The 20,735-nt window shown below is 46.2% G+C and overlaps 1 protein-coding gene across 2 annotated transcripts in view; it reads right to left on the bottom strand.

Moving 5' to 3' along the window:
* Positions 1 to 20,735, bottom strand: part of DOK5 (docking protein 5) — a 147,091-nt gene that overhangs the window by 20,809 nt on the left and 105,547 nt on the right. For both annotated transcript variants that reach the window (XM_061127540.1, XM_061127539.1), the window contains exon 6: positions 13,129 to 13,264. In XM_061127540.1, the coding sequence (XP_060983523.1) occupies positions 13,129 to 13,264 (136 nt within the window). The remainder of the gene's footprint in view (positions 1 to 13,128; positions 13,265 to 20,735) is intronic.

Genomic DNA, 20,735 nt, shown 5'->3' with positions numbered 1-20,735 from the left:
CTGCGGTGGCTAAGAACCCCCTCCTTTGTTTCCATGCAAAAGCAGCCGTGACAATATAAAAATGGATGAGGACAGCTGTGTTCTAATAAAACCGTATTCATGAAAACAGGCACAGACTAGATTTTGCTCATCAGCCATGGTTTGCCAACCCGAGTCAGACCTATACTTTGAATTATTTCCATTAAGTACTTATTGCTGAGTGAGAAAACTAGGGTGCCATTTTTTAAATGTGTAAAATGATCATGATTTTATAAAACCAACAAGGATCCCCAGAGACTCATATCTTGTGTAGGTATCTAAGTGTGTACGTAATCTTCTGGGTGTAGGTATAGATTTCTACATAGCATGACGTGAGTACAGAGGAAAGCGTGGAAAAGTAAGAACATACTTTTAAGCTTCAGGAGTTGCTAAACAGAGGAAAGGGGCATGGAAACCAACAATAAAAAAGAAAATCAGAAACAGCACACATCACCACCAATGTGATCATATTTTTGCAGTTAGTTAAATTTTCCATACATGTACTTATGTAAAGATAAATAGAATTCAAAAACCAACCCCCATCTCCAAGGAGAGTTGTGAAAATTAAACAAAATAAAGCGGCACCAGGCCAGATGGAGCTGCTCATTCCAACTTAAATTGTCCCTCCATGAGTTGAAGCCTCCAAACTCGGTTTTCCACTCACGCGCCCCCTGCCTGCACCCTGCCTCCCCTCACCGCTTTCAGCGAATTCTGCACTTGGTGCTTTGATTCATGCACTCCCTCATGGCATGCATTTCTATACCCTGGGCATCATTTATACGCCAATCACTCTGCTGGGAGCTGGAAATTAAAAATAGATAAAACACAGATCTTCTGTTCCCCAGGTGTGTGTGCATGTGTTTATTCGCTGAGTGGTACCTGACTCTGCGAGCCCAGGGACTGCAGCCTGGCAGGCTGCTCTGTCCATGGACCCTTCCCGGCAAGAAGGCCAGAGAGGGTGGCCTTTTCCGCCTTGTATAGTAAATGGCCAGGGCGCCAGGTCAGAGCCCAGCTGGGATCCCATCACTGCATGCACGCACAACGGAGCCACCTCCTCAACAGAGGAGAGCAGAGCCACTTGCGATCAGAGCTCTCCTTCCCTGGAGGAGAAGCCAACTCATCTACGCTCACACACCCCGCACAGGGCGTGATCTGCACGACAGCACACACCAGGCACTTGGTAAAAGCTGCTGAATGACTGAGTCACGGGCGGGCACGCTGGCGGGCTCGATGGAATGTGCGAACCAGGCCGTGGATGAGGAGCCGCTCTGGTCCCCCATCAGCTGCAGCCTCATCCTCTCTGACTCAACCAGTGCTGTGCGTTCTTTGTTTTCCGACCTGCTTAACAGTGTTCGGTTCCCGCTCATGGTTCCCATGAAAGCGATGTGCCAACAGTCCAGAGAGGACGGCTCTCGGGGGACGCCCGCCTGCTCTGCCCTGCCCACCTCCAACCCAGCAGACCGCTAAGAGGTTCTGCTTTATCCCAAGAGTCTCTTTTTAAAAAAAAACTTTAGGTGGGACGAAATGGGGGAGTAGAGTTGACATACAAACAGTCCCACGTGTAAGACAGACAGCTAGTGGGCTGCTGCTGAGCCCGCAGTGCTCGGCCCAGCGCTCTGTGGCGCCCCGGGGTGGGTGGGGGCGGGAGCGAGGCTCAGGAGGGAGGGCGTGTGTGCCCAGTCCCCCGCCACGCCGACTCTCCGCGAGCCCACAGGCTGTGGCCCACCAGGCCCTGCTGTCCATGGGACTCTCCAGGCAAGAATACTGGAGTGCGTGCCATTTCCTTCCCCAGGGGATCTTCCTGACCCAGGGATCACACCCTACATATAGCTGATTCACTTCGTTGTAGAGCACAAGCTAACAACATCGTAAAGTGATTATATCCCAAAAAACATTTTAAAAAAATGTGTTGGAGTCGAGTTCATTTACGCTCCCCGTCAGCATTAACAACTCGGGTTGTCTTGTATTTGGTAGCTGCAGCCACGATGCCGGCAAATCTCACGCTTTAACCCCCCCAGCGAGGTGTGTACTAACACAACCTCCTTTTTCACAGGAGGGGGGACACACAGAAAAGGTGGTGACATGACCTGCCCAAGGACACAGGGTTGGGAAGAGTGCCGGCCAGGACGTGAGACCTAGCCTTCTCCTCCAGAGCCGAGGCCCAGAGTGGAGCCCGGTGCATTTCCTGAGGAAGCGCTGAGGATGTCATGAAGACCTTAAGGATGGGCTCACATCCTGTTCACTGAAGTCTAGAAATACATTTTCTTGTGGAAGTGAAAGTCCAGACCTTAGAGAAATGACAGCTGTTTGGAGGAGGCGCACGGAGCTGGGAAGGCCCCTAGGGGCTTGAAGGACAGAAGCTCACAGGGACTCTGCTGGCCCCTGGAGCCCCATCGTCCCAGGGCACTTCTCTTGAGTGGAAATCGACTGTCTGCAAGACAGGTGGCCAGCCTGGGCTTTCTAAGGAAACCTGCTCCCCTGGACCGCCAAACCCTGACCAGCTCTGCCGGATGTTTGGCAGGCACCACTCAAAGAGCTGTCTTAGCTTTCTCCAGCTCTTGCCCTTGTTCTAATTCTTGGAGCAAAATCGAGGGTGTTCCCACCATCGAAATGTTACTGAGACATAACAGAATATGACTGAACTGTGAAGGAAAGAGAGTGGACAGAGGCTTACTCCTTGAGTGTTACAAAAGAGGAGAGAGAAGACATGAGCAAGAGAGAAAGACAGCGGAGGGAAAAAATGCAGCCGTGACACCACTTGGCGAGCAGAACTCCAGCTGAGACGACGCCCGCACTGTCGCCCACAGCTTTGATAAAGAGACCGTTGGTGGAATCCAGCATTTGGGGCCAAATTTCCAAATACAGCATTTTGGTGAGCTCCAGATGCGCTCAAACGGTTATTTTCATGGAAGGAAAGTGATTTGCATCCATTCACTCAGAGCCGTCTGGATTCTCGGCCGTGTGCATAAAGTAGAATGAGCCCTCCCTTCACTTCTGTAACTTTTTATGCCTCCTTGCCTAGCTGTACACAGAAACTGATAACCTCTGGGACTGTTTCCAGCGGCCTCTCAGAGCAGACTCACTTGGAGCCTGGGCCGTGTTTGGCATTGGAGGGGAGATGGGATCTGGGATTCTGGCTTCGTTTCTCTTCTTCCCTGTGCTCATAAAATCTATTCGACCCTCTTTTGTTCATTCAGCAAAACGTCAGTGAACCCTGTGCCAAGCCCTGAGATGATGGTGACACAGAGGGCCTTGTCCCCTCCAGAGGCCCAGAGATAGCAAGAAACGACAGGAACTGCAGAAAGCTAAAGCAGGCTTCCCTGGTGGCTCAGTGGTAAAGAATCTGCCTGCCAATGAAGGAGACACAGGTTCGATCCCTGCTCCAGGAAGATCCCACATGCCGTGGGACAACTAAGCCCAGGCGTCACAGGCCCTAGCCTGGGCTCTGGAGCCCGTGCCCTAACCACTGAGCCGGGTGCTGTGATTCCTGAAGCCCGCATGCCTACCTGTGCGCCACATCAAGAGAAGCCCAGGAATGAGAAGCCCAAGCAGGCACAGGGCAGCCCCCGCTCGCCACAGCAAGAGAAAGCCCCCGCAGCAATGAAGGCCCAGCACAGCCAGAAATAAAATAAGTCAATAAAATTTAAAAAAAAAAAAGGAAGAGCAGTCAGCATCTCAGAATGAGAGCTGCTATTCAATTTTGACTCAGGCAGGAACAGGATCACCAGATATTCTCGTTTTCTCAAAAGACAGAACCACGTGTTTTATGTGAAATCTTCCACTTTAAACACAGGGAACTAATTCAGTCTTTAAAAATACCATCTGTGCCAATACCTTATATAGTGTTGTTGTTTAGTCACTAAATCGTGTTTGACTCTCTGTGACCCCACGGACTGTAGCTCACCAGGCTCCACTGTCCATGGGATTTCCCAGAGAAGAACACTGGAGTGTGTGGCCATTTCCTTCTCCAGGGGCTCTTCCTGGCCCAAGGATCGAACTCGAATCTCCTACATGGGCAGGCAGATTCTTTACCCCTGAGCCACCAGTACCTGGCACCTTACATGGATTATATAGTTCAAAACATGCTTTTGCATTTGCTGCCATCCAATTGAAATATTATTATTATCTTTTAACTTGAAAATCAAGCAGTATCACTCTTAACTTAGAAACTCTTAGGTACTTGTGCCATTAGTAACTTAATAAATCTTAAAAGCTACATTTGCTCCTTTGAATATATTTATTAATATAAATGAAATATAACAATTCAATTCCACAACTTTATTCTGTGTTGATACTATGTTCCATGATTTCAAATAGCTGCATTCTATCTTGACATAAATGAATTCAGAGGGAAAAAAAATTAATTTTTGCTGAGAAGAGCCCAGTAGCTAACCTGTAGATACTGGAGCTACGAACACCTGGGTTTAAATCTTGGCACCATCACTTCAATCTGCATGTCCAGGCTTCAAACTCACTGGCTATAAAAATGGGCTGACAGTACCCACGTGAGTGGAGCCGAGCTAAAGAGTCAAGATAAGGTCTTAACACATGTCTCGTGCTCAGCAGAGCTCCTGGCACGAAGTAAATTCACCATTATCTCCAGCAGCAGTCGCTCACAGCTACCTCTGGTTCATCCGGAAACTCAGCTCAGGCACAAACTTCTCCACAAAGATCATCTTATCCCTTGATGGAGACCACATTTCTAGCACCTGGAAACGTCCCTGCCAAGCTTTCAAAACCTGTTCTTTCTTACCAAGCACTGCTACGCAGTTCAGGGGGCGAGCCCTTCCTCTTTCTCAGCGGTGTATCAGCTCATTCTGCCCAGGCCAGACGTTCAGCTACTGTTTCTATAAATAATTATGGGTGCTACCCTGGTGGCTCAGCGGTAGAGCGTCCTGCAGGAGATATGGGTTCGATCTCTGGTCCAGGAAGATCCCCCGAGCAGAGCAGCAGCTAAGCCCGGCTGCCACAGCTGTTGAACTTGTGCCTAGAGCCTGGGAGATGTAACTACTGGAGCCCGCGTGTCCTAGAGACTGCGCTCTGCAAGAGAAGCCCCCACACCACACTCAGAGCCACCCCCACTCGCCGCAAGTAGAGACAAAGCCCTCCAGGCAACAGGGCCAGCAGAGCCAGAAGTGAATAAACTTCTAAAAATTATGTAGACAGTCTAAAAAAATTATTGTTAGAGAAAAACATGCAGTGAAACACTGATGTAAAAGCCCCCTCCCAGTCCCTCGAGTCACAGTCCCGCTCGCCAAAGGTAACCAACACAACCCGGGACATTAGTCTCCCGCCACACATCCACTCTCAGGGCTCACAAAGCACGTGTGAGGGTCAGGGTGGGAATGAGTGTGTCCACTCTGCCTGCTGTCCTGCCTTTCCTCATCTGTGTGACTCCCTCCAGGCGTGTCCACATTATCTTTGCTTCTGCTGGTGTATGTTTAGGGTAAATCCCTGGAAGTACTGTTGCTGAGTAAAGAGCTGCCTGAAGTTTTCATTGTTTTGGCTGCACCTCGGCACGTGGAACGTCCATGACCAATGATTGAACCTGTGACCCCTTCAGTGGAAGCATGGAGTCTTAACCACTGGACCACCGGGGGAGTCCCTGAATTCAATTCTGATCAGTTTAATCCTGATCAGAGGGACAGATTGCCCTCTGAAGGGACTACAGCAAATTGAATCACAGGATTATACTGTTGCATGTTTTGAAGGGTTTAAATTCATAACTTATCTAAATTCAAGCTTCTTTAAAGATGCAAAAGTTTTCACAATTTATTTTATGCCCTCTATAAGATCTACTTTGAAAGCAATAGATAGGTATTTGACAAAATATTTTTGAGCTATAATTAATATTACCAGGTTATAAAAAGGATTTATTTCAGGAGTGGAAAAAAGTTGATAACCGCTTTAAGAAAAACGCTATAAGAAAAAAAAAAGAATCTGTAAGCTAACCCAATTAACCAGAGTCTATAAACACAAAAAGAGGCAAAAACTGACTTTCTGTGGATAGAGGGATGGGGACAAATTCGTGAAAAGCTTGTTCATACATGAAAGTCCCCGCATAAAAATCCCAGCGTAACAGTCCCCAAATAACAATCCCTGCACAAAGAGCTCAGACTTTTCAGTCTGAGAAGTAGTGAAATTGATTCTATGCTTTCTTTGATGTCTTCCGTATTTTTTAAAAAAATGTGCTGACTATAATTTTTTAAATGAGGCTGAATATAAATTACTTTGGTTTGCAGAACTGTAAAAGAGTTTCACTTGAATTCTACAAATTCATTATCAAATTTTATTTGCAAAACCAAACATGGAAATAAATCTATCAGTTAAACAAGCAAATGAAAACAGAGGGAACGCAGAAACAGCTTGGATTAAACTCTCAAACCTGGGGGCACAGTCGGGCCTGCAGAGGAAGGGGGAAACGTCACTCCGGAGCCTCAATGTCACCCCTGGGGAGCCCAAACCTACAGCCACCCAGGGAGCCGCCAGACTGCAGTCACTCTCCACCACGTCCCTCTCGCCTTGAAGGAAATTCTAAAAATGACAGGCCGGGTCAAGGAATGAGGGACCTCCCACACACTGCCACTCCTCACTCCAAAATTAGACTCTCATAGCACTGATCTCCAAGGTGGCAAAAATAGCCGGGCGCTCAGGGAAGTCCCGAAGTGTCCCCACAGAGTCTCCCTGTCGCCGCTTCAGGGAGGCAGCTGCCAGCTCTCGAGTAAACAGCTCCAGCCACCCCATCTCATCACCGGTCAGTCCTCCCCGAACACCCCAGGCCCACCCACCCTCCTCCACGCCATCCTTAGAGTGAATCAGAGCACACTGGATTCACAAACAGAGCGGGGAGAGTTATGTGAAAGAGGACAGCTATCTGGTGCCGAAAACACCAAAAGAAACGGGGTTTGTTGTGAGAGTAATTTTGTAAGATATACTCCAAGTTGATATGCATGTCTGAAAGGTACTCTGATATTCAGGGTAATTTGAAAATGCTAGGACAGTGTGGACATAAGAGAAACAGAAGGGCTTTAAAACCCTCTGAAGAGTAAGGCATTGTGGCCACAGGCAGACATTTAAGAACCACATAAACTCCCCTCTCATGGGTCTGGGAGAATGGATACATGTGTGTAAGGCTGAGTTGCTCTGCTGCGCACCTGAACCTATCGCAACATTGTTAATCGGCTATACTCCAATATAAAATAAAAAGTTTAAAAAAGAACCACGCAGAAGATCCTGCATCCCTGGCCCTAGCAGTAATGAGCTCTACAGCTGCAGGCAAGTGACCTCACCACTGTGAGCATCTGTTTTCTCATCTGTAGCATCTGGAGAGATTCCTTCCAGGTCAAGGGTCACGAAATGAATAATCCTCCCTTGAATGCTAAGTCCCGTGGGATCATGGGCTTTACCTGTCGATTACCACTATACCCGAGAGCACAAAACAGCAGACTGTTGCTGTAGTTGCTAAGTCACGTCCGACTCTTTTTGCGACCCCATGGACGGCAGCCCACTAGGCTCCTCTCTCCACGGGATTTTCCAGGCAATAACACCAGAGTGGGTGGCTATATCCTTGTCCAGGGGATCTTCCCAACCCAGAGATCGAACCTACGTCTCCTACATTGGCAGGCGGATTCTTTACCACGGAGCCACTGCGGAAGCCCCAAAGCAGATGACATCCTCAGTAAACATTCGTGAGTGAACAAATGAATGAGAATGAGGGGATGAATCTACTTCACAGAGATACTGTCATGATTATAGAGAAAAGGTCGGGCTTGACAAGCGGTATGGCTGCTGTTACTGAAGAGCCTGTCACTTAGCAGAGGCTTTATAAACAAATAGGATTATTAGCAAAACACCATGAAGTCTAAACACCATGAGCACTAAGCGTCATTCCAGAAGTTTGCACGCTGTGGAGACAGACAGTGAGGTGGCCCCCAGTCTCCTCCTCCATGCGTGCACTCTCTTCTGGGGTTCCCTCCCTCGACCGCAGGAAGCACTTGTGACTCGCTTCCAGCCAACAGCCCCTGTGGGGTGACGGGATGTCGCGACCACAAGGGGGCCACATAGGGTCGTGGCCCTCAGGGTGAAGGGGAGTCTTTTTTGCTGGCTTTGATCAAACAAGCAGGAAGATGGCAAGAAACGGAGGACAGCCTCTGGGAGCGAGGACGGCCTTCATCCACCAGCCAGCAGGAAACTGGGGCGCTTAAATCCCGCAGCCCCAAGGAATTAACGCCCACCGACAACCGGCGAGGTTGTGAGCCGGTGCCTCCCCAATCTAACCTTGAGGTAAGACGGTAGACGCAGCCTCCAGCCCTTCTGGCGCCAGGGCCCGGTTTCGTGGAAGACAACCTTTCCGTGGACTGGGGGGAGGGGTGATTTAAGTCACTCTATTTATTGTGAACTTTGCTTCTGTCATCATCGCACCCGTTCCACCTCAGACCATCCGGCATGAGATCCCGCAGGCTGGGGCCCCCGGGCCTAGAGCAGCTCAGCCTTGTGAGAATCCGAGGCTGAGGGCCCAGGTGAGTCACGTCAGCACTCCTGACGCGCGGCGACCACTTATGACGTCATAAATGTGTGCTGTTCTGGGGCGCACTTAGTGGCTTTCTCACCTGGCAGCGGGAAGCGGTCACGTGTAGTGATACAGGCGGGACTTCACCGGCCACAGCGCCGGGAGCCACCTGCCGGGGGCCAGGGGGAGGCGGGGGCCTCGGAGAACCGAAGACCCCGGCCCCCCAAAGGGGGGCGGCTCCGGCGGTGGCCACGTCGGGGTGAGAGCTGCGGGACCTTTTCCCTTTTCAAGATGATACAGAAATTGAGTTTTATGTGAAATATCTTAACTTTTAAGTGTCAGCCATTAACGGCAGTGAGCAGATCTCATGAAGGGCAAAGAAAACATGCCTGATTTTGAGAAAAAGCGTGAAGTGGGGATTGCCCAGCACACCTGATCCAAATCTGAGCCCTGCTACTTCCAAGCTGGTAGCACTAGGCCTCTGATCCAAGGGTCATTGTGATGGCCAGAAAGTACACACAAAGCCCGTGCATTATTGTCTGTTACAGAGTAGAGACGCAACACATTTTCATTATTATAATATTATAATTGTAATTATTGTAATTGTAATTCTTGGGCTCCAAAATCACTGCAGACAGTGAATGCAGCCATGAAATTAAAAGACACTTACTCCTCGAAAGTAAAGCTATGACAAACCTAGACAGCATATTAAAAAGCAGAGACATCATTTTGCCAACAAAGGCCTGTATAGTCAAAGATATGGTTTTTCCAGTGGTCATGTATGGATGTGAGAGTTGAACCATAAAGAAGGCTGAATGCCAAGAATGATACTTTTGAACTGTGGTGTTGGAGAAGACCTTTGACAGTCCCTTGAACAGCAAGAAGATCAAACCAATCAATCCTAAAGGAAATCAACCCTGAATTGAATATTCATTGGAAGGACTAATGCTGAAGCTGAAGCTCCAATACTTTGGCCACCTGATGTGAAGAACTGACTCATTAGAAAAGACCTTGATGCTGGGAAAGATGGAGGGCAAGAGAAGAAAGGAGTGAAAGAGGATGAGATGGTTGGATGGCATCACTGACTCAATGGACATGAGTTTGAGCAAACTCCGGGAGACAGGGAAGGACACGGAAGCCTGGCGTGCTGCAGTCCACGGGGTTGCAAAGAGCTGGACACGCTGAATAACAACAGTGACTACAATTGTAACTAATAAAATTGTAATTGTATAAAATTGCATACATTATTATACTTTTAATAATTGTATTACAATGGTAACTAATACAATCGTAACTGTATTAGTTACCTCTGGCTATTGTCACAACTTGGGATTAAAACAACACAGACATATCCCCAGTGGCTCTAGAGGCTGGAAGTCTGAAATAAGGTTCACTGGACTAAACTCACGGCGCCTGCTGTCCTGGTCACTGTTGGAGGTTCCGGGAGAGTGTCCATGTCCTTCCTCATTCTAATTTCTAGAGGTCATCGGTAACCTTTGGGTCCTAGCTCCTCTGTCTCCATAACCATCAGGGTAGACGCTTCAAATCTCTCTCTGTACCTTTGCTTTCATGGCCACGTCACTTCTGTCCGACTCTGACTCCTCTGTTTCCTTCTTACAGGGACCTGGTGATGACACTGTGCCACTGGAATAATCCTGCACAATCTCCCCATCTCAGGAGCTTTAACTGAATCACAATGGCAAAGTCCCTTTTGCCATAGAAGATAATGCTCAAAAGCTCCAGGGATCAAGATGTGGAAGATCCTCAGGGAGCCATCATTCAGCCTATCACAGTAATAACAGTGATGATAATAAAAATAAAAATAATAATTACTATCTGACTCACATGTCTCCTCTTTATGACTTCTGGGATTCAGGGTCATAAGTCTGATTCAAACCATTTCACACAAGGCTGCAGTTTCAAACTGTCATGGGTAAAGCGTTCTGTCTTGGGAGTTTTACAACAGCGGCAGCAAACTGTCATTGAGATTTAGGTTTAGGGCTGCCTAATGAGATTAGCTTCACCATCTTTCTCCATTTATGACCTTGACTATCTCAGAGATGCCAGCCAGTAGTGGCATAATGGCAATGCCTAGTAGAAATATACCCAATCTACAGACCCTCTCCCAGTGAGCAGAAAACGCAAGACTATAACTGAAATATTATAGCATCATCTCAATTCATTTCATTTTAGCACAGTATCTCTTTTCTCCCCTAATCAGAGATCGATTCAAGGATGTTGATTTTTAAGCATTCTGCAAGCCCCAGTTTTAACTCCCTTGAGATTCAGATCCCATTTTGAAGTTTACTCATTTCCATTTAAAACAGGATGTTTTTACTTTTAAAATCACATTCATTTCATAGAGCTTGTTAAGCATACAGCAAATTAAGAGCAAACAACATTATATTACAGTTAAATTTGCAAAGGGATGATCTGAACGAATTACTCATATTTCTGATTAATTTTTAGTGGAAGTAATGAGGTTATAAATGGAAACACATGTGCGTGCAGAACCTCCCTTTCAAGTACAGACGGATTTATGCTAATTGATGGCTTTACAAAAAGGTAATCTTAAAAAAAACCTTCAGACATTTAAAGGCATCTTGAGAAGCTCACAGTTTTAATGCAGTGACACGTTGCCCTGTAAGTTCAAAATGACTTGAATTCTTTCTTCTTTTCTTTCTTTCTTCCTTCTTCCTTTTTCTTTCTATTCATCCATCCATGCATTTATCCACCTCTACTGCAATATCCAGAATTGGGAAGAATATGGGAAAATGGATGCCAAGACTCTATTAGTTCAGAAGGAACATTTCTACATGGTTGAGGGGGAAATCAGAAGAATATTTCATGATATGTGAAAAATCAAGTGAAATTTGAATTTCACTGTCTGTTAAAGTTTCCTTTGGAACACAGCCATGTCCATTTGAATCCACATGACCTATGCTATCACTTGCTCTGCAATGGCAGAGCTAAAGAGCTGCAGCAGAGACTGTCTTCGTCCAGAAAGCCTGAAATATTACTATCTCACCCTGTATTAAAAATTTGCTGATCCTTGCTCTAAAATCCCACATCACAGCACGCATAAGTCATTAGGGAATAATCCCTGGCTGCTTTGGGATGGATCATATTACTGGCATGCTTTCCCCCTCTTTAAATCCAACCACCCCACATGGTTAAATCACAGACTTTTCAAATTGCCTTAACCTTCCCATGCCAACCCAGTTCCTTTTGGTTCTGCAGATTTCTTTCCCAGATGTGACTCTCTATGCATGTGTTTGCAGTCACAATTCATGAGTTGCATTATTTAACTGTTGCACATTCACTTCAGATTTTGTAAATTTACTGTTCGTAAAGAAGAAACTCATGAATCACAATTCTCCATACAAAGCACAGTCCCTGGATGTCTTTACACACTGCTGACTATGAAGGTTTACCCCCTAGACACAGCAAACACACGGTGGGCAGAATGGAGTCTTACAAATAGGTTTTCTTTGTCCTACAAAGTATTACTGATTTTTGTTGGTTTTAAGTGGAATTAACTTCCAACACTTACAAACTGGAAGATACTATACAGACTCAAAGTCTTGATATATATAGAAAAAAAATCAAGAACTCTCCTACACAGAAACCATGATCTCATGTCAACAGTTGTCTGGTCGTGAGTTTCCTCTCAGCTCTCTTCTCTCACTTACCTTTTCTCTCTGACCACTGCTGACATTTGAAATTACAACTTCTGTTACACTTATAAGTATATATGGGCTTCTATGATAGCTCAGTTGGTAAAGAATCTACCCGCAATGCAGGAGACCTGGGTTTGATCCCTGGGTTGGGAAGATCCCGTGGAGAAGGGAAAGGTTACCCACTCCAGTATTCTGGCCTGGAGAATTCCACAGACTGCATACTCTTGGGGTTGCAAAGAGTCGGACACGACTGAGCGACTCTCACTTTCAGAGGTAGATAACTCATGGAGTTGTGTCTATAGCTGTCCATATATAAGCCAAATGGATTTTAATGTATATATATGCAGACTGCAATGGACTGAATATTGTGTTCCCAGCCCCAAATTGATATGTTCAAACCTTAACCCCCAAGTGATGTTATTAGACAGTCAGGTATACGGCAGGGGCTGGGTCCTGAGGGCAGAGCCCCCATGAATGGTATTAGCGCTCTTACAAGAGGGAACCCAGAGAGACCCCTCACCCTTCTGCCATTTGAGACACAGTAAAAAGACAGCCAGTTACAAACCAGGAAGTGTCCCCCCAGAATCCGCCAGCACCCTGCTCTCAGACTTCTCAGTCTCCCAGTGAGAATGAAATACACTTGCTTTTTATAACTCACTCAGTGGACAGCATTCTGCTGCAGGAATGCACTGATTAAACACACTCATTGCAAGGGAGGCATCCAGTGCGTGAGCAGATGACAGGCGGGCGGATGCTTCCCGTGCTCCCAAGTGACGCTCTGAAGCTTTCCAAGGGTGCGTGTCATCCGAGTAACACTTTGCTGAGCGTAGAAGGAAAGCATCTGCCCCCAGAACACTGATCACATTTTCAGCACAGAAACTCCAGACCGCCCCGCCGCCGCGCGCTGGGCCCCAGACGCACCATGGAGTTCTTCACGCTCTGCAGCAGGCGCTGGTGCTGCTCTGCTATGGCCAGCGCGGCCGAGTGGACCTTCTGGTAGATGGCCTCCCCATCTCGCGTTTGAAAGATAAACAGCCCTTCACCAGTCTCACACATCCTGTGAAAACAAAGGCAGAGAGCTTCTGAAAACCAGCTTCTCCAAGCTCAATGCTCCCAGAGCCTGGAACAGCCCAAGATCAGCTTCACTGATTTTGTATGAGATCAGGATTCCCGTTCACATGTGCTGAATGGAGTTAACTGGAATCAAAGTGTGCGACGACTTGTTACTAATACAGACACACGGGCAGGGGACCATCACCTCAAGCCAACGTGTTGGTGCCCCGTGTTTTTTGTCCTGAAGGTTTTATTGAAGGCTAATGAACAAATTGCTTCTGGACTTTTAGTACAATCCCTCTACTTCCCAAGACTGTCAAAGAGGACGCCAGGCAAGGCCTTCCCACCACAGCTCACAACTCGTAAACTCACCAGAAATGGTGCCTTCCAGCTCAGAGGTGAGAAAGGATTCTATGACTCTCAGATTCTGACCTGATCCTCCTTACGGACAATGGCTTGCAGAATGATTTTATTTCTGAAATCACCTCTGCTTTCCAAAATCATCAATCCAATTTTACTCCAGATTTTCACTCCATGTGATAAACCAAATGTAGCCAAGAGTATTTTAAATAGACATAACTTGAATTAATGCATGGAATGTAAGAGAAGGAGGGAACTCAAGGAAAGACATGTGGGTTTCATCATTAATGTTAGGGATTAAGAGTGGGATCATCTCTACCTCAGGCTGTTAAAAAACAGAAATGAACTGTATTGATAAGGAAGAATGGTACATATAATTAGACCAGAAGCCAGTGTGTTTTAGCTACTGTATGTGTGTGTGTGTGTGTGTGTGTGCATGTGTGTGTGGGTGTGGGTGTGTGCGCACGCGTGTGCGCATGTGTGTGCGTGCGCGTGTGTGCGTGCGTGGGGGGGGTGTGTGTGCGCGCGTGTGTGTGGGGGGGGGGTGTGTGTGCGCGTGTGTGCGCATGTGTGTGCGTGTGTGGGGGTGCATGTGCAGGTGTGTGTATCTGTGTGTGTGTCTGTGTTTTGTACGTGTGCTTAGTCACTCAGTTGTGTCCGACTCTTTGCAACTCTATGGACTGTACAGCCCACCAGACTCCTCTGTCCATGGGACTTCCCAGGCAAGAATTCTGGGGTGGGTTGCCATCTTCCTCCATCAGGGGATCTTTCTGATCCAGGAACTGAATCCATGTGTCCACATGGATTGCAAGAGTACGTATATATATATATATATATATTTGTATACACACACATAAAATACATATATATACAGTGGTGTGGGTATACATAATTAATGAATGTATTTAATTATTCTTAATAATTTTGAAGAGTTGGATAATTTTCAAAAGGATATTTTTTTACAGTTCTGATTTTAATTACATACATATATCAACAGTAAACTAAGAGGTTGCTTTTGTTTTAAAGAACACTATTCAATTATTACATTATTTACAATTATTAATAATTACTTGGTTATTCTAAGACACAACCCCTCTCCTTCCACCGCTGAGACTCTTACTAAAAACTGAACACTGGCCTGACTGCCCGAGTTTTGCTCACATCGAGAGGCTCACATCAAAAGGCTCACATCAAAAGAACTTTTTAACACAGCATGGAAACCAAACCAATTTTCAACCCAAACTACTGTTAATGATTTTATCTATTCCAGTCTATGCAATTAGTGCAGTAAAAAAAAGGAAGATTTATCCTCATCTAATTATCTACAGTTGGCTCAATATCCCGGCCATATGGCAGTCTTCAGCATGTATAGCACAGAGTATGTTAATTGGTCAAAACCTGCTGGCTTGAATTTCGCTAGTATGGACCATCTAAGAAGAAAGAGAAAAATTAGAAGGTTCTTTCAACAAGCTAACATAAAAACTAGCTTATGAGGTGGATCATGTGATTTTAATTGTCATTTTAATTCAAAGAATTAAAAACTAAAATTCAAAGCATTTTTATTCAAGTCCCGTTTTGCTCCTGAAGACTTCCTAAAATACTTCCCTCCTCACTGCTATCCACTCTTTACTTGACCCAAGTAAATTTGACTCTGCTACTTGGCACTTAGTTCTGCAAGGTTTTAATTTTTTTTTTCACATTTTTTCCCACCAAATATGGAAATACACCTTGTTAGAAGAAGGGTAACTGCAATCAATTATTTAAGAGAAAGAAGTGGCCTTCTGTATCTTTTAGGGCAGAGGTCATCATTTATTTACTTACTTAGATGTCAACCCTGATTTCAGAAAGTATGAAGTTTCCTGTTAACTGGGAAATACTTACAGGATGATTGATTCATATAAAAGCAAACCTGCAGCTGTGTTTCTAAAACTTGATGACCCAGTGGCTTTAAGGTTTTTGTAATTGCAACCCACAGTAACAGAGTTTAGGTTATGACCAAATACACCTGTTGATCTATTTAATCTATCATCTAGGTGTCATCTAGCTATCTATTCATCTGTCAACTTATAAAATGCTGATGTTTTCTCTTCTGCTTTTAAGACTAGTGGTGAAGTGCTTAGTTTATATTATGATTCACTAATTGGCAAAAACTCTTTGAAAAAAATCATTATTTTATCCAGTGTCTGCTTTTGGTTAACTTCATGAATCCACCACAACCATCCTTTAGTGACATTTGATTCAATGATTATTGTGATCAGAAGTAAATGAAATCAAAACAGAGCATCATGTACTTCTGAAAGTACACAGACTTTCCTTGCCTTCATCTAAGGATCTGAAAGACACGCACAGTCACACACATACAAACACTTACACACACACACACACACACATGCACACACACACTTATACACACACACACTTACACACACACACTTATACATACACACTCACCACTTACAGAAAGTAACAGGAGTCACAACCTCAAATTCCATCGGGGTTTAGACGAAGAACGTGAATGAATGGAGACAAGAGACCTCCCACGACACAGAGCTTCATAGACGGTCGGGCATTTACACGGGAAAGGTGAGACCAGAGCAGTCACACTTCTGATTATTTAAGAGAAACCAGAAGTCTTGAATTTTTATAGGAAATAATCTGAATTTTTAATGTTGCTATTTTTTCCATTTTCTTTAAGCTGTTTTTTAACCTCCAAGGTCAAAATGCCACTTAAGGACCATATCTGGCCAGGAGGCCACCAGTGTGCATGAAGGGGACGAAAATGCACTCAAGGCCTCTAAATAGACCAGAAATTAGGCCTTTGGTTTGCACTGCATTCATCTGTACATTCAAAGGCATATGCCCTTCAGGGGTCAGTGTGGCCCAGAAAGTGTGGATAATGAACAAAAATTGACCTCAGAGGCTCTTCCATAGGTCTCTGAGAACCTCCACCCACAAGCTCTTTTATTTCATTCACACTCTGCCCCCAACCCAAAAGATTTGTTTGGCGCTGTTTCACAAGCAGCTTTACGATGCATTAAAACCGTTGCTGGGGGCCTTCAGTAAAATAATGGGCCAACTCCCCAAGGCAAGTCAGAAGAAAATGGGAGAGGGGGGAGGAAAGGAAAGGAAGTCAAGAGAAAAGCACATCAAAGGAGTGATGGTCTTACATAACCTCGTACGGCCGCGTCCCCTCGCAGCTCCAGAGAAGACACAAGATGGGGCAAAGATGTTCCCGTTCACCCGCCGCAGACCTGCCAATGCACAAGTGGGGACTACTAACAGTCCCGACTCCTCTCTACCTGCTGACTGTGACCTTGGGCACTTTAGCTAATGTCCCAGACGCCCCAGCACTCTTTCTGATGGCCATACACTAACAGAAACCAGCTGAAGGACACCCAGAGAAAGAAAAATAAGGAGTTTAAGTTGGACCTTCTGCCCTTTGAGAGGATAAGGATTTGGGTACAAGAACACTGTGTCCATACAGAAGCACTTAGAGCTTTGATGTCCTCAGCAACTACTTTGCCTAAATGCCATGTCTGCTACTCCAAACCATGGATTATGCACCTGGTTAAGAATCCATCGAAAAACCAAGAGCTCAGAAAGTATTGGGAAATTCATTCCTTCATATACGCGATAAGTACATATCAAGGCAGTGTGGAAGAAGAGGCTTGGCAGAGGTAAAGACCCGGGCTCCAGACTACCTGGCTGGGATTGCCCCTCACCAGCTTTGAGGCCTGGGGCGTGTCCGTAAACCTCCCTAGGCCTGCACTGTCCATTTGAAAAGTAACTATAATGATAGTGACTGTCACTTGAATTTATTAAAAGTATTAGATGTCACACAAGGAATGCACAAAGCATGTGAATGGAAGCTCCCCGTGGATGAAGACTGTTTTCTGACTCACTCACAGCTTTTCCGCCAGGACGCACCACAGGCCTTGGCCTATATCTGTTGCCCAATAAATAACTGTAGGGGGCCTCCCTGGAGGCTCAGATGGTAAAGGATCTGCCTGCCAAGTGGGAGACTCAGGTTCGATACCTGGGTCGGGAAGATCCCCTAGAGAAGGGAATGGCAACCCACTCCAGTATTTTTGCCTGGAAAATCCCACAGACAGTGGAGCCTGGCGGGTACAGTCCACGGGGTCACAAAAGAATCAGACATGACTTAGCAACTGAGCAAGAGAACAAAGTAACTGCAGCATAGATGAGGAGACAGCAGGCAGGACGAGGAAAGGAGTTACTGAGAACTGGACCCAGGCCTCCTTGACACATGGAATCCATGCGGCAGACACAAGACACGCCACTCGGGCTTCTGAGCAGGGGACAGCTCTGTGAACATCAATACACAACTTTCTCTTGCTTGTCAAACCTTTGTATCTCCTACTCAATATTTTAAATCGACTCATTTTTTTTCTATTAAACAAATATGTTGTAAATGGAATGATCAAATCCATATCATGAACCAGTAGGCTCTGCCATAAATTGAAAGTAGACAAGAACATAAATACAGTGAAAATAAAGCTAGTAAGTCATTACCGTCTGTTTAGGGCCTCCTGTCAAAGATTCAAGCTGAGAGTTTGCTTACTTTTCAGTTACTGGTCAGAGTGTCTCAGCCTCTTTGACCCCATGGGCTGCAGCACGCCAGGCCTCCCTGTCCTCCTCTCTCTCCTGGAGTTTGTTCAAACTCATGCCCACTGAGGCGGAGATGCTGTCGAACCATCTCATTCTCTGCCACCCCCTTCTCCTTTTGCCTTCAATCTTTCCCAGCATCAGTGCCTTGTCCGATGAGTTGGCTTTTCACTTCAGGTGGCCAAAGTAGTGGAGATTCAGCTTCAGCATCAGTCCTTCCAATGAATAGTCAGGGTGGATTTACTTTAGGATTGACTGGTTCATATTACCTCTCAGTAACACAGGTAAATTAGAAACTGTTAGAAGAGGCACTGTTTAAGACATGTGGCATGAAATGTGTTACTTCTCCCTTTCTTAATAAAGGGAAGAATTTGTTATTAAGAGGAAAAAAAAGACATGCAGGCAACCCACTGAAATGTTTCTCTATAATTTAATCAAAAAGCTAACTGGAAAGAAAATGACCGCATCCCTGGAAGAGTCACATTCAGTTGACATGGTGTCTCTATCACCTAAAAGCACCTCGCGTTTTGGGGAGATCACATCCAGTTTGCAGAGTCCTGCTCTGGTGCCGCAGGAGACAGGACCTCCCTGTCCCAGCTCCCTCGGATGCTGTGACCTTGGGCAAGTCCTCTGGCCTCTTGAAGCCAGCCTCATATTTCTAATGTGAGCAATAAACTCACCCAAACTTCAGAGGGCGGTGGGAAATCTTGTTTTATATTTAGCAAAGGACCTGACATCAAGTAAACACTTAATTAGGATTGGGTGCTGTTACTTGAGCTCTTTAAAACGTCAAAGCCAATGAAGATGAGGTCCTCGGGGAAAACGTCACAAGACAGACACAACCACAGCCCAGAAGGAAACGCGGGTGACTGCACCCCAGGACAACAGCGAAGATGTGAGGGTCAGATGCCTGGGAGAGGAAGGCGTGTGGCCGGGGGCGTTCACGCCTGAGGCTGGCAGGCGCCTGAGAGCACAGCAGTGGAAACCTCTTCCTTGAGAACAGAATCATGAACTCAGGGAGATGAAGTTTCCCTTTAGTGAAAGAATCCACTTTCATTGAATTAAAAACTACTATGATGAGAGGGTTTCCCTGGTGACTCAGTGGGAAAGAATCTGCCTGCCAAGGCAAGAGATGTGGGATCAAAAGTTTGATCCCTGATCCAAGAAGATCCCACACGCCTCGGAGCAAACAGGCCCACGCGCCACACCTGCTGAGCCTGTGCCCCAGGGCCCGGAGCCACGGCTGCTAAAGCCTCCTGCTGCTCCTCCTGAGGCCCCGCGCTCCAGAGCCCGCTCCGAAACAAGACAGCCACCGCGATGAGCAGCCTGGCACCACAACCAGAGAGGAGCCCCGGCCCGTCCAGCGAGACAGAGTGTGAGCAGCAGGGAAGAGCCGGCACGGCTAAAAATGAAGAAACACAATTTAAAAAAGATGATCTGTAAAAGAAACCCCAGAGACGATGGTGGGAAACATCCTGTGTTTCATTTCTCCAGCTCCAGGAAGTGCTGGTGTCTGTCCTGAAGTGTTAGCAACACCTTAACGACCAAGCGATCAGGGTGAAGACAAAGGCCCAGTCCCAAGCGTGCATTGCTATTTGTTATCCTCTCTCCCGGGTTCCGTCTTCAGCGTCACCAGAGTTCCTGTGACCAGTCCCCTTACACGCACACAGACACGATCAGGATCGCTTTGCAGATATATGTTCTAACCCTCCTGTGTGTGGGCCTGGAGGTTTGTGGGGGCAAAAATGAACTATCCAAAGCCATGCCACACGGCTAGAATAAGAGAGGGTGGTAGTTTATTACTCGCATCTGTTCTTAAACACTTAACATGGAAACAAAGTCAAAGAAAGATGATGACTTTTTTCTTCCTTTTCTGCTTTCTTGTGCTAAGCCAAGACCTCGATCCAAGTCTTTCTGTCAAGGATGCACTTTTCCTCATCCCTCCGGATATGGCTGTTTATAAGGAGCCGGCTGGAAATGAAATGCTAGTCTCAGTTTTTAAACTCAAAGATACTGTGTTGTTGCTCAGTCGGTCAGTCGTGTTTGACTCTTTTTGACCCCATGGACTGCAGCCCACCAGGCTTCCCCGTCCTTCACTATCTCCCAGAGCTTGCTCAAACTCATGTCCATCCAATTGGTGATGCCATCCAACCATCTCATCCTGTGTCGCCCCCTTCTCCTCCTGCCCTCAATCTTTCCCAGCATCAGGGTCTTTTTCCAATGAGTTGGCTCTTCGCATCAGGTGGCCAAAGTACTGGAGTTTCAGCTTCAGCATCAGTCCTTCTGATGAATATCCAGGATTGATTTCCTTTAGGACTCACTGGTTTAATCTCCTTGCTGTCCAAGGGACTCACAAGCACTCTCAAGACTCTTCTCCAGCACTACTAATTAGCTTTACTAATACCAATGAGATGAAAAGCGAGTATAGGGAAACTGCTGAACAAGCCTTGACGATAATGTGTCCAAAACTGATGTACTGTCAGCCTACC

Source organism: Dama dama, chromosome 23 (genome assembly GCF_033118175.1).
Source record: "Dama dama isolate Ldn47 chromosome 23, ASM3311817v1, whole genome shotgun sequence".
Taxonomy (NCBI): Eukaryota; Metazoa; Chordata; class Mammalia; order Artiodactyla; family Cervidae; genus Dama; species Dama dama.
Note: the sequence above shows the minus strand (reverse complement) of the source record. Positions and strands in the feature narration are given on the sequence as shown.